The 15,328-nt window shown below is 38.5% G+C and overlaps 1 protein-coding gene across 1 annotated transcript in view; it reads right to left on the minus strand.

Annotated features, from left to right (window-relative positions):
- The window catches only part of LOC124260084 (microtubule-associated serine/threonine-protein kinase 3-like), a 194,952-nt gene extending 179,858 nt beyond the window's left edge, over positions 1-15,094 (minus strand). The window contains 1 exon segment of the mRNA XM_046694332.1: positions 13,190-15,094. Coding sequence (XP_046550288.1) covers positions 13,190-14,301 — 1,112 coding nt within the window. The 5' untranslated portion in view covers positions 14,302-15,094.
- Between the last annotated feature and the right edge of the window lie 234 nt (positions 15,095-15,328).

The following is a 15,328-nucleotide window of genomic DNA, read 5'->3' on the forward strand; positions in this document are numbered from 1 at the left end:
GTCCACAAAGTAACATTAGAATCCACTGAATAAATGTCAGTAGACAAGATGGCAAGTAGACTCCAAGGTTTTGGCCCCAGACTAATATCATAGGCTTCTAGCATGCCTGTGCCTCCTCAGTGCAAAGTGAATTACACTGCAGCCTTTCCAAATATATTAAGTCAGGGGAGGTTGCATTAAACGATCGAAAATAACAGCAAACAAATATCTAATATTCCATAGTGAGTGAGTTTAGTTTTACGCCGCTTTTAGCAATATTCCAGCAATATCATGGTGGGGGACACCAGAAATGGGCTTTACATTTTGTACCCATGTGGGAAATCAAATCCAGGTCTTCTGGGTGGACAGCAAATGCTTTAACCACTTGGCTACCCAACCGCCCCAAATATCCCATATATTTTCTCCAAATATTGTCAATCAGAAATGTTCTCATAGTAAATAAACAAAATACAGTATCTACATATATATCTATAACATAACAGGAAATATGAGCTTACGGTCAGATCAAATAGTATAACAATTTTTTCTCGAAACAATACTTCCACCTAGATTTTCAATGTCCTTTGGACACTCATGCAGAAATACCAGCAGTCAGTACAAGTCTGAATTCCCATGTAACCATGAAATCTAGAAATAATGACCTGTTAAGTAGGGATGTCTGTACACAATAAACAAGTCGACCTTGAGAACTGATAACTTCAGAAATGAAGGTCACAAGGTTAATCTGTTAATGACTGCGACGGTGAGACATTACCCAATCACACGTTCAAAAACAAGCACACGCTTTACGGATAATAGACAGAAACCTAATAATCTCCAAATTTTGAGGGAAAAAATTGAAACCTGTGCCAAAATCAACTGCTCTGATTTGAACAGCAAACAGGTTATTTCCGAACCTGTTTCTTCACAAAAACAACCTTCAAGGAAAACACGTAAAAACATCCAATCTTTCCCGGCAGCAAATTGCCAAGTGAACTGAGTACAAGCTCTGTTAAATGCAGCAAACTCTGAAAGCCCAAACCCAAGATGAGATTTCATCTTCCACAAGCATTTCCCTGCATATGGTCAACGGCAATTTGAACTTCTCATCCTAACAAATTGGTGATAAATGGGGGCGTTTCATGTCGCCAAAATTGCATCAGAAGAAATTGAAAGTTACATCAAAGTAGTCTGTGCTTAGTTACCGCCAAGAAGCCATAATGAGAATTTCAACGCAGAGCACAAGGAGGTTTTTCGAGAAACATGTCAGCAGAATTGTATGGTGCTATACAAGAAGTCCTTTTGTCAAGCAGATTTGTCTGCTTCCAAATGAAATAGGTTCCCACATGAAAAAAAGTCCTCAAACGCTAAGGCTTCCATAGTTTGTCTCATGATCTGCCTGCAGACGTTTCTAGTGAGATAGAGAGATTAATTTCGCTGGAGAGGATTCTCAGACCACTAACTCAGCCAAAGAACAAAACTGATCTTTCATATTTGAGGCCCTCTAATTTTCTTCCTCACCAAAGTATGCCTGTACAAATGCCAGAACCATTACTGATGTTATCCACAGGCACTAACACTTCCCTTCAGATAAATTAAGAAACACATGTTGGAGAATAACAATTTGTTCTCTTCAAGTAAGGCTTTTCAAATTTTCAAGTTCAACAAGTGAAAATGAGGCCAGCAAAGATATCTTATAATATTTTCAAATGCATTAAGCATGTGAACATGATTTATAAGACATTATATCTATACTATCAACTTGACTAAATATTCCTTGATGTCTGTTCGAACATAAAATTGTAATCCTTACTTTAGATGCACTTGAAACAGATGTTACAATGAAGCAAATGTGGCAGTATGAAATCAGGTCATGATGACCTATTATTGGTGTAAGTTGTCATTTTTCACCATTAACATCACAAAGACATAATCAAGTGAAAAACATAATAAACAGTCCGAAGAGTTTGTAACAAGTCTCAACTGACATGTCAAACAGACCATCTATAAGCACATAGCGATCCCAGTCACTGACCTTAACTATGTCTTTATGCAAATCTGTCTTGATTGACCTTCACCTCTGACATACATATTGTTGTATTTGACAACATTTACAGCAGTGAAATTTATGAAACAGCACCATGGGCACCAGTTTACTATTCCTGAAAACAGTACTGATTTGACAGTAATGGCACATATTAGAATAACCCTAAATTGTTCTCACAGACTTGATTACTTCTTCTGTAATCTAGTGACATCAAAAGTAAATCATTAACACACACACAAAAGCTTCCCACATAATAGTGATGGCTCCTAAATATATCTGACCGCCTCCGTGGTGTAGTGGAGAGTGGAAGGTCGCGGGTTCGATCCCCGACCGCATCATACCAAAAGACGTTAAAATATGGTACTTGTTGGTCCCTGCCTGGCGCTCGGCATTAATGGGTACAACAAGGACTGGTCGGCTCGGAGTCAGTATAATGTGTCTGAGTGGGGTATTCATGCTTCACTGCGGCATGGTATCTCAGTGGGCTAGCACTATAAAACCAGCATAAGTCTGGGCTAGTACAAGCAGCCGCACATAGACATACACATGCATGCACGTCGTCATATGAGCGAAATATTCTCAAGCACGACGTAAAACCCAATGTCACCTCACCTCACCTAAATTTATCTGCAAAGTAACTATTTGAAATTCAACAGAATCACTGAATGATAATAAAACTTGTATGTATTCAAATACAAACATGTCAGCAATGAATCTAACCTAACAACTAGTCTCTCATATGAACATATTTTACAGAAAAAAATGTTCATAGTAAAAAAATATAATATAATGAAAAAGAGCCCTGAGATTTTCTTCATTTTCAAACTGTGGAAATCTAGACATGCCACATTTTCTAGACTTACGAGGGCTTTCTTGGATATATTTGCTTCAGGGTCTGTTGGACAGACTACAATGAATCCTGTGAATGTAAATACACCAAAGCCATTATGTAAGGCTCTTATCATTTGTCTTGCTGGTGTGATGTTGATGAAGCTCCTTCAGCTGCCATCCTCTGGAATCTATAAGATACTGAACAGCGGGGTAGCCTAGTAGTTAAAGCATTCACTCGTCATGCCTAATGTTCAGGTTTGGCTTCCCACATGGGTAAATGTGTGAACCCATTTCAATGTCCTCTGCAATGATACTGCTGATGTCGACAGATTATACAATTATTCTCTATACGTTGACAATGTACATATTGGGTTAGTCACGATGTGGCTGAAATATTGCCGATGTGACTATAATCTCAACTCACTCACCCACACTGATACTGCTTTCCAGTCTCTAAAAACAGTGTCAAACCACACTCACTCACTCACTGAACAATACAACCCAGTTAACCAAATGTTCAACCTTGGACACTTACACAGGAACTATTTGATCAAGTGTTGCTGCATGATAAATGTTCACGAAACATAATTACACTTTAAGTTAAGGTGACCTGGCTTATCAGACCTCTTTGGTAACTTGTCATTTCTCAAAAGCAGCACAAGACATTATTCCCTGGTTGTAATACAGAATGGGCGAATTGGGGAAACGGTTAAAGATAAATCAGGCACCAAAGCTCAAGCATTCCTGCCAACTTGCTATTGACTCTGTAGAGTGGACCCAAAGGACCTTACAGGGGTGCTAGACAAACCATCCGCTAATGGTATTGATTTGACCAACATTCTCTGCAGGATCAAATATTTCATGAATTATTCATGATTCATTCAGAAAGTTTTTTAATGTTTATTCTGACATTCTTAGATTTCCTTGCACAATTTTCAATTACGCAATTTTATCGTTACAGTTGAAATGAGGAGTCATTCAATAAGACTACATCCTTGGCTTGAGGAAATGAACAGGCAATCTTACTGACAGTTTTATTTCAATTTGTTTGAAAGGATTTTAACAACATTTTATCTCCACTGCACAGTTGCTACCATAAACTGGAATGTATGGCTCACACTGTGAACTTCAGATGATCAAAACATCAACCTTATGAGCTAAAGTATGAAACCTTGCCATAAGTACAGACAATGTTAATCTCAGTTACACTTCTTTCTTACTTTTAAATCAATGATTATCAATATTTGGTTGAATTAATGTTAAGTCCTTTGAAATTTCCAATCAATAAAATCCATCAACAAGTTTTCCATCTTTCCTGAAAAATTTCATAAAACTCTCCAAAATTTGATGAAATAAAAAAGATAATGTCAGATTGACATTTAAATGCATCATCTTCTTCAGGGCAAATTTGGATGAAGTAATTTTGATATTTTCAACACAAAATCAATTGCTCTGCTGTGGTTGACATGTGTATTCATTCTGGCTGCCAACAAACGAACATTTGAATCTAGAATCAATGACAATTCTGCCATGTGTATTAGAAGCCTACAATGTAAGGATACACCTAATGTAATACAAATTATCAGAAATTTCAATATGGCCAACAGATAATATTGTCTGATCATGCTCTCTTGACAATGACAGTCACAACTTCATGGCTTCCACTTCAGTGGTAACAAGCACGTCTGCTTTCATCCACTGTCATGTTTCCAATAAACTCAAGACTTACCAAAGGAGTCAGCCTAGACATTGATTTGATATACAAACCTATAGGGTTTTTTTTCTTTAAATTCATTTGCAATAAGAATCTCTTTCAAAACACGTAGTTCTTAAGCTGCTCGGAAACATATCACCCATCAGCAGTGCTATTTCACATTTATACTGACTGAAAATTCATACCAAGTTAAGTCTGCCTCAAAGACACAAAAGAATGGATATATATGGAATTGAACTTCAGTTTAAAACGATTTCAGAATTCTAAATTGCCTTAGCTCTGAACACTTTTTAAGGCTAAATATTTAACTTCTTCACAAACAAACAGCAGTGTTTGCATAGACAGCTTTGATTTGATGGCAGTTACCAATATAAGCATATGATGTCATCAGGGAATTGTATGAGTGAAGTCAATGAAGTTCACTCTGATCAATAAAACTGATGTTGAAAGCATTTCCAACACTATTGTCATTTAAGCTTGTCAAGTTGCCATGGTGATCCACAACAAAATATAACAGAATGTTTGCTTCTTTAATTTGCAAGTCCTGAGTAAACAAGTTTTCACAAAAACTTATCACGCAAAAACAATCCATGCTTATACCACAAGCTGCATCCACAACATGCAAAAGCAATTATCCTCTTTGATGACACAATATCTCTCTGCACATGTTCCAGCACAACAGGAAGCAAGACCACCAGACCAACAAGCACTGGCTGGCAAGGCAGTGCAGAGAATCCTTTGTCTTCCCCACACTGTATCCTCAACCACCAAGGAATGTCTTCCAATTCGGTGCTGGTGTCAATAAATGTATCTGGGCCATACCACAACACTCTCCTTGCTGGCATGTTGTGGTTTTTCCCCTCCCCATTGGATTCTGTTGGCAAATTGATATTTTCACAGGCCCTACTGTTTCACATGGATAAGATTAAATCACTACTTCAAACAAGAACAAGATGGCTTCTTGTGAACTTATATGAGATGGTTCTAGCTCATTTGTGTGTGGATAGTATTGCAATGATCTTGGGCTCATGTTGCTTGTAATGTTCCTAATGGCTGAAACAACAGTATCAACTCTGAACTAAATTAAGTTAAATTTTCATTTGGAATTTGTCATAAAAGAAATATTGTTTCACAAGAATCTGTTCCAACAGATTGTAACACAAAATTCATCTCTGACAGTTACATGCTTGAGTGATGCTTTGTATACCATTCAAAAGAAGTTAAGGATAACCCAATTCTTTATATTACTACAGTTAATCTGCACTGGCAAGGCAAATAAGTACCAAACAATAACAATATGAAAAAAGAGTGAGTATATGATTTTACACCGCTTTTAGCAATATTCAAGCAATATCATGGCAGGGGACACCATGAAAGAATAAGGTGTCCTTAAATTATTCAGGGTAGTATATATCATATTAATAACTCATATTGGACAACTCTACAAAACTAACAATACAGGAAGTGGAACAACAACATATATTCAAATCTTGACCTTGATGAAGTATTTGTCCAACCACCATGTGCAAAACCCTCATAATGACTTCAAGGCATTAGCAGACAGATAAGCCACGATAGTCACCCATTACACAAATCACATATAATGCCACTATTGACATGGAATGTCAGAAATTGATTCATCTGTTCTCCAACCTCCATCTCACACTCGGCTAACAAACATTTCCACATCAGTTCAACATTGGCACTTCTTATACCAAGCATATTATCTCTCAGCATGATGTCCAAGAACCTGCATCATAAAGCCCAAACCATTTTTTTAAAGAAAATCTGAATGCCACATTTCCTTCTTGGCTCATAAAGTAATAGGATTACAGTGGCGTCAAGAAGATAAATCTGGCCTCAGGACTTGAGCAAAGGCAATGGCATAGCTGCAAGTGAATTATTAACAAGCCATTAACTAGGATTACATAGGGGTCTTGGGATCTGACCAGACACAAATCCTCATTCCTTCACACGCATGCATCATGTATAAAGTCTGTTGCCTGTTCGGAAGTACTTTGAGATAGCCAAGGCCATCATCATCGATCATTTGTTGCACACAGGGGTTTCTGCCATGAAATAAATCCAACTGGTCCACAGCTCATTTCCATCCTATGGTCTGTGTAATAATATAACAAGACTTGGGGAGAATGGACAAAGCATCCTTCCAGAACTTTCACTGGACTCCAAGCTGGTGTCAGTCTAACCTGACTTGGTGTTATAATATAAACTATGGTTTCAATTTATGGAGTGGTAAAATATTAGATTTCTGAAGATCAGTGGTTAAATTCACCATGACCTTCTACAGGTTTTCTAACATATAGCTTGAAATGTTCAGATTACTGTAATTTACACATATAAAACATAAATACACCTCTTTTTCTAAGCAATATGAGGTTCAGTTGGGTAGCTCTGTGGTTGAAGCATTCATTCATCATGTGAAGACCAGGATTCAATTCCTGACCTAGGTACAATGTGTGAATCCAATTCCTAGTCTCCCCTGCAGAGATATTGCTGGACTCTTGCTAAAGGCGGTGTAAAACTATACACACTCATTCACTCTCAGCAGCATGGGTCCCCTTGCCCTATATTTCTGAAACTTGGTCTTTAGTTTACAACATGTTGACAGGCAGTGAGTTACTTGATCCATAAGTATTCAGTTCAATCCTAAGCTCTCCATGTCAGTCATGAAAGATGTCTATTGATTCTCATGCCAAGTGTTTCCTAACTCTCATTTTGAAGCCTCTTAACCTTTTTGCTTGTCATAAAAACAACTTTCTCTTCACTGGTTTCAGTAACTATTTTAAACGCATAAGCAGTCCTGAGCTCATGCTATGCAGATCTTCTGTTTCAAGCAAATGTCAAAATATATGACTCAAAGTAGTAGACTAACTGTTTTGTTTTTGTTACCTTGTTGTTTAACACCACACTCAGCAAGATTCCAGCTACTAGTATATGGAAAATCTGTAAAATAATCGAGTCTGTTCTAGACAATCCAGTGATCAACATCATGAGCATCAATCTATGCAGTTGAGATACGATGTCATGTCAACAAGTCAGCGAGCCTGACCACCTGATCACAATATTCTGATCCAACCCTTCTAAAGAACACAATCAGCTGAAAATGATGGTCATCAATTGTCACTAAGTCAAGTGAGTTGACATCAGGTTCAGAACTGGAAGATTATTTCATGATGCAGGGTGTAGGGGTAGCCTAATGGTTAAAGCTTCCGCTCATCACGCCGAAGGCTCAAGTTCGATTCCCCACATGGATACAATGTGGGAAGCCCATTTCTGGTATCCCCCGCCATGACATGGCTAAAAACCGCGTTAAACCATACTCACTCACTCACTATTTCATGATGCGATCTCAACTTATGAAATGATGAAAATGTCACTTTACCCTTAGTTTAATCAGCCATAGCTATGACTATCTGGAACTGCCCTGGGAATTGTAACAAGCTCAATGAGTGAGTTGAGTTTTACACTGCTTTTAGCAATATTCCAGCAATATCACGGTGGGGGACACCAGAAATGGGCTCCTTACATTGTACCTGTGTGGGGAATCAAAACCAGGTCTTCAGCATGACATGCAGACACTGTAACCACTAGGCTACATAAGCTCAGCAGCATATTACTGTTACTGTCACACAGGGATTTATACACTGTTGTGCAGTATGTTTCACAGAGATTGAAAATTAACATTAGCACAAAGTTTATTTCTCAAGAATCGGCTTGAAGCACTCTTCCCCGTTTTTAAAAATAAATCACATAGTAGCAATGATGCACAAGTGTTTTCTTCATTATTTCCTACTGTCTATGCATCATGTGTAGGTAATCAGTGTAAAGATGCTTCAACAAGAATATAAATCAGAACCACCATAAATATTCTTCAGGTAAACACCAAGCGAGCCTGACCACCCGATCCTGATCTTATGATCCAACCCATCTAAAGAACATTATCAGCTGAAAATGAAGCACTGTACAGCACTGCCTCTCCAAGTTAATTGTGAACGAGTGAGAGAGTATGGTTTTGCACCGCTTTGAGAAAACTTCAAGCAACATCACAGCGAGAGACACCAGAAATGGGCATCACATCTTGTACCCATATGACTGTGACCGAGTTTAGTTTAGTTTTACACCGCTTTTAGCAATATTCCAGCAATATCACGGCAGGGGACACCAGAAATGGGCTTCACCCATTGTGCCCTAGACTAAGGCTTAGTCTCTGAATACAGTGAAGCCTCGTTAATCCGGACGGTTGCGTTTCTCAGTAAATTCGTCCGGATTGCGAATAGTCCGGACTACTGAATCAAGACCCAAGTTGCTTCCCTAACTATTACAAAAACGACACGAATCTGGATAAAACAAATAAGCATTTAATGTAAAGCTTAATTCATCACATCAATAATTTTACCGAGTGACATCCGCATGTTGATCCGACGTGTCTAATCACGTCCTTCCTCAGCACAGGTGAGGTAATGTCTAACAAGCGATCTATTGTAGTATGCCTTGAATGTCTTAATTATTCCTGCATCCATCGGTTGTATATGAGACGTGGTATTTGGTCACATTTCGCAAAGTTAGCTTAAGCTACACTTGTGACTTGCAGCATTGTCGTGAAAGCAAAATCACTTTAAGTCCACGTGACGCATCTGTCTGTCTGTCAGTACATTAACCAATCACAAAACAGCTCACTTGTCATCCACGCTTTGTATTGTGGTGTCAATCAAAGTGTAAATGTACAGCATCTTCAGTCGGAGCTTTTAATGTCTAATTAAAACAACAACCCAGTTGGCCAGTTAATTAAGTAAACATCGCCGGGTGGTGTTGTTACTGTTCGTGAACACGACTTACAGCGTCCGGACTGTGAAGCAATTTACTGTTTATTTTACTGATTGGTGACAGTTACTTACCGTCCGGTTCCGGAAACCGAATTTCCGGATTATCGGGGCAAATTATATAGGCATAGATTGGTAACAAGCTGAAATCATCCGGGAGGCGAGACATCCGGATTATCGGAGTCTGGACTAAAGGGGCTTCACTGTATATATAATTTTGATAGTAACAAACAAGCCCATTTATATTGAAAAGGAGCCCTAGGGAGACCAGAGATTCAGAACCTGAACCTGAGGAAATCTAGACTTGCTTTATTTAGGGCTTAAGCACTGCAGAGAGGGCTTGGCAGTAGGGAAAAAAATGTGGTTTAGGGACTGTGAGACAGACTAATTGTGCCCATGTGGGGAATCGAACCCGGGTCTTCGGCGTGACGAGCCAACACTTTAACACCTAGGCTACCCCACCGCCCCGTACCCATGAGGAATCGAACCCAAAACTTTGGTGTGACAAGCAAGCACTTAAACCACAAGGCTACACCACCTTACCCCTAACACAAGTAATCAGAACCTGGTGTTCAGCATGATAAGTCAACACATTAACCATAAGCTAGCTTCCCATCCTTCAGATGCTACAAAGATAAGCCACTACACTCATGATTTTGCCCCAAGAAATGGATAAACCACCATGTGCAATCATACTCCACAAAAGTCATAACCTGGAGCTAAGTGTCTTAACTGACTCATATCTGAAACCACTAAAGATTAGTTTTTTGAAGGCCTTAAACAGGTTTCAAAAATAAACATTCAAACATTCCCTAAAATGTCCAGGAGGAAAAGGAAGAGGCAACAAGTTTCAGCAGAGCTTGTTACAAGCAACACGTTTCCCATGTCAACCGCCATAACTACATGAACATCATTAATGACATGATGATTTCCTTTCAAAAAATGCAAATTGCACAAATGATGCTACAAAACACTTCACGCTGGTGCATCTGTGCATCAGTGCATCAGTGCAGATCAGCTGCAGTGTTTATATAGCCATCGTTAACATGTCAAACAGTGCAGGGGAAAATAACAGATTTCAACCCACTCCTTTTGGATAGTTCACCTTGACATACACCATCTTTTATAAGCCATACTCATAGTTAATCACATAAATCCATTCTCATACAGATCTATTAACTATTTTGTTTTTGGTCACAGAAATGTGTTCGACTCCACATGCCCTGCAAGAAAACGATTATTCCTGAAGTGTGGGCTTTCTTGAAACTAGTATTTGTTCAAGTTTGGTTCGACCCAACTGCACAGAAGTACATGTCAATGAAAAATAATTTAAAAACCCAAACAATGGACAATGCATAAATATGAACACTGAGACATTTTCATCAGAATAAAAGGATGCACTGTAACTCTGACACACCTTAATACATAATTTCAGCTGGAGCAAGGGTTGAAAAATACCCGCCCGCCGCCCGTTTCGAATGGAATTGTTTGGTCGGTCAAGTAAATAACCACATTAAACTTTACCGTGGTACAGCAGTGCCAAACTACTGAAATGTTTTGATATATATGTATTTTGATGATGAAATTGAAATGCATTTGCTACCAACTCAAATTGTTAATTGTGGTCAAGTGAAATTAATATTTGGTCAAGTGGATTACGAAAGTTTACTGGACCTGTGTCCAGTGGAGTTTTGAAAATATTTTCAACCCCTGTGGAGCAGTCTTAGTGTACATGTACAGTGGAATAACATCACAAAAGAAGATCCATGTATCATTACTTTTGAATTTCTACTTTTTTGTTCCATACTGACAACACAGTAGATGGATAACAGTTCAGTATAAAGGTTTTCAAATTCCTAATTTTTTCCATATCGGTAAGACAGTAGATGGTAAGTTCTTCAGACAGGCGGAACTTATATTAACAGACAGTTCGATCAAGAGCTCCAGCACTGACCTAAAGTAGACAGTCAGAGTTTGGTCGATCCCAAATCCTTTGAGCAAAATATTCGCCACATATTCCTTGAAAACAAAGACAGCAGAAACGTCTCTTTGATGAAGACCATAAGGGCTGCATCAAACGAACTCCATATGCAGAATCCAAATTACAGTAATGATAAAGTAGAGATGGAGCAAGCACCTTGGTAATTCAATTCCTTGGCAAATAGCAAGCATGTGTAGCTGCTGTTTATTACATGGCTACAGGTGTGCGAGGGCCATTGTGAATCCACGCTCCAGTGCACAGCTTGATGGGCTTCAGGGAGATAGGAGATTCTCTAATGAAGGGGGGAGCCGAGTGGCTCAAATACAGATAGGAAATAAGTTTGTAACAACGGTGGCTCATAGGAAGCTTCAGTAACTTGGAAACCATTACGGACAGTACAAATAATCTCTAACCACACTGGCTAAAGGGAAACTATTTATATTATAGCTCATGTAGAGATGACAGTTTCTGTACATACTGGGTTTCATACTCGTATGATCTTTTGAAAAATAGGAAGAAGAACTTAAATGTCTTAAAAAATACAATGAATCTTCCCCGTTTTTAAAAAACATCACATAGTAGCAATGATGCACAAGTGTTTTCTTCATTATTTCCTACTGTTTATGCATCATGTGTAGGTAATCAGTGTAAAGATGCATCAACAAGAATATAAATCAGAAACACCATAAATATTCTTCAGGTAAACACCAACACTAAGTAAATAGACATATACTATAACAACTTGTACACAAAATGCGAAAAACTTCAACTTCACTTTATCAAACTGGGTGAGTAGCAGATATGACTTATGCCATCTGGGAGATATCTGCCATCTTACAAACATAATGTATAAATACCTATGGACTTATAATCACATTCAGTTATTTCTGTAAAAAGGTTTGACACTTAGTCATCATTTATCAATGCTGAAATGGCTAACAGAAAGTAAACATCAGCATAAAGCATGAATCAAAGCATGTCGTCTGGTACTTCTTTGCAAGTAGTAATTCAATATTCTCATGTAGTCTGAGTTTATCTGTCTGTCAATTCTAAATTGATAATGTATTCATTGAGTGCATTTGTCTAATCTATTTCTTGTGAAGAAATTAAACAATAAGGCCAGACCAATTTTATTTCTTGTTTTACAGATTTTTGTCCTCAGAAAACCTAAAGGCAGGAGGAAAAAAATATATAAATAAATAAATACTTAAAGTATTTTACTTTTGGCAATTTATGAAGTGTATATGGGGCAAAACACAATCTAAAAAAACATTTCTAGTAAATTACAGTTTTGATCAATAAAACACTGGGATTTTATTTTTTGAGTGGGGAAAATTAACTTTTATTTTTTTCTTATTCTTGAAAAAATATGACCGACGGATCTGTTAAACAAGAAATGAAATTGGTCTGGCCTAAGTAGGAAATAATAAATTTTCAGAACGATGAACATCATGTCCATAATAGTTTAAGTATGTAATACCCAGGATCATGTGAACATGATAACCTGTAAGAAACTATTATCCAGTAATCGTGACCCTGATGACTGAAAAGACTGGATTGGTACCAAATCTTGTGCATTAATAATAACACCCATAAAACTCATAACATTCACATAACAGTCATACGAAATGTATTTCCCCTTTAAATCTTTTCAAAAATAACCTGAGGCATAAAACGACATGACACACAAATGACACACTTTAAAAACAGCCCAATTAAAATGCTCCATAAATCATGCAAAATGGAACTCTTAATGGCAATATTTCTGAAAAGACATTATGAAATATTTTTCTTACCTGAACTCAGTTAAGGTCATTGTTGCTGGAAAATACTGTGCAAAGGATGACAGCTGTACTTTCTTCATAAATTCTAAGAAAGCAACATGGTCAAAATTTTCAGATGAAGATCTTCCCACAGGTTTAGCTGAAGATGCTGAACTTCGACGTCTTGGATGTAGAGCTCTGTCAACTGACGTAACAATGCGTAACTGTTTATTGAAAGGAAAATGTGTCTCTGGTAGATGCAATTCTTGCGTGTCGTCACTGAACTCGGCACTTTCACGTAAACGGCTGTCGCTTATGCTTCCTTCATCACTGAAATCTTCTCCACGATACCTCTCAAAACTTGTGGAGGTACTACATGGAGAAAAATCAGATGACGAAATGGACATGTCCTCAACATCATCAAATGCATTTTCTCGAGACAAACTATGCCTCGGGGTGACAGTCTTCAAAATACCTTCTTTCCTTACAGGGGTGGATGTCAAATCTCTGGCTGTGCCCTCAGGTCTCTTGAACTCATCTCCATCTGTGTTGAGGAAAAATTTGACATCAGCCTGAGATGTTATGGTTGGTGTTCGAGGACTTGCCACAGATTTAGATGGAGTTGGATTATACAGTTTATCTTCCCTCAAACTAAAGCTCAGTTCCTCTTCTTTAGAAGTACTGGTTGATTCTGTTGAAGGCTTACTTTTATATTTTAGGGGTGTTAACGAGTCTTCAAATTTGGACTCATCACATATCTCAGTTGTATCCACAGTCGACATGGTAGAATCTCCTGTACCTTCCTCCATAGAACATTCTGTCTTGCTATCTTCTGTAATTGTTTGAAGGACTGAACTTCCAACACTTTCATCTTTCACTGGACTAATATTAACAGTTGACAATATTGTTATTTCAGTATTCCCAACAATGAGTTTATCCGGAACCTCTTCAGTTTTGCTTCTTGATTTTGTTTTGGGTGGTTCTTTCAGTTTCATGTCATTTTCAACAGATTCCTTTCCTTCAGCTAGTTTATACCCCCTCGCTTCCTCTGGGTTATAAGCCCCTACCCTCGGCCGCTTTACAGTACCTGTTTTCCTCGCCGCTTGCTGAAACTGCGGAGTAAGAGATTTCCTTGGCGTTGACATGATTCTTAATTTATGCAGATCTTACACTTTGAAAAGGATGCATTACAGTCAATCTTCATTTTGATTTCCAACAGACAGTGTGAGATTCACTACACCTCCTCCATCAAATACATTTCCATACCACAAGTAGACTGTCAATGTTTACACTCCAATCTCTTCACCGGCCTGAGAGCCAACTGGCCGTCCAACTTGCTGCCCGCCGTTTGCAGAATAAAGATCTCGACCACGGGTACTTTTCTCATGGTTAGATCCTAAATTACTTCTAAAATGTAAGTCCAAATTCCATGTGAAATGTAACTAAGTGATACGCACATCGGTGATTTCTTTTGCTTCGTGGTGTTGGTAACTCGCATAAACAAACTGTTTACTTCACAAGTCCGAACTTTTCTCACTGCTGGAAAACATTCTGAAATCAAAATCACCAAGCTTCATTAGCTTGATTATCCTTGTATACCGAACAGCTTATTCCCGGAATACTACGCTCATGATTGAGAAACAATACATGAGTCAGTGTCTATACAAGCTTGCTATCCCATGTGCGAGGGACCGCTCTCGGTTTGTTGTGACGGCCATTTTCCATACATGGGCCACTGTTGTCCCTCTCGGATTGGCAAATCCACGGGCAGGTCACTGTCTCAGAAAGAGTCGACCCTTCACCAGAAGACCATAACGATAATCCTTCCACTCACCAAGCCATTACGAACATAACCACATCCAGAACGTTTACTACAACTTCGCGTGGATTCCCACTGTGGAAACCTCAGAGGCTCCATTCAGAAGTTTACGTACGCAAGCATTGTGGGAGTGACGTTAGCGGAAAATCTATCCGGGTTAGAGGTCGCGGGGTCAGTGAAATGACCTTGACATGCAAGGTCCCAACTTAAGAATTTACACATTGCGTCACCAGGAGTGAGCTTGTGGCCGGAGCCGCGTGTCATTTGTCACTAGCTTAGTGAATAATGAATCAATATCGGATGGTGGAGCAATAAAAGTAATTAAAACGCTAAAGCAAAATGCTTAAAAGGAA

Source organism: Haliotis rubra, unplaced genomic scaffold (assembly GCF_003918875.1).
Source record: "Haliotis rubra isolate DU_JTF1 unplaced genomic scaffold, ASM391887v1 Scf75, whole genome shotgun sequence".
NCBI lineage: Eukaryota > Metazoa > Mollusca > Gastropoda > Lepetellida > Haliotidae > Haliotis > Haliotis rubra.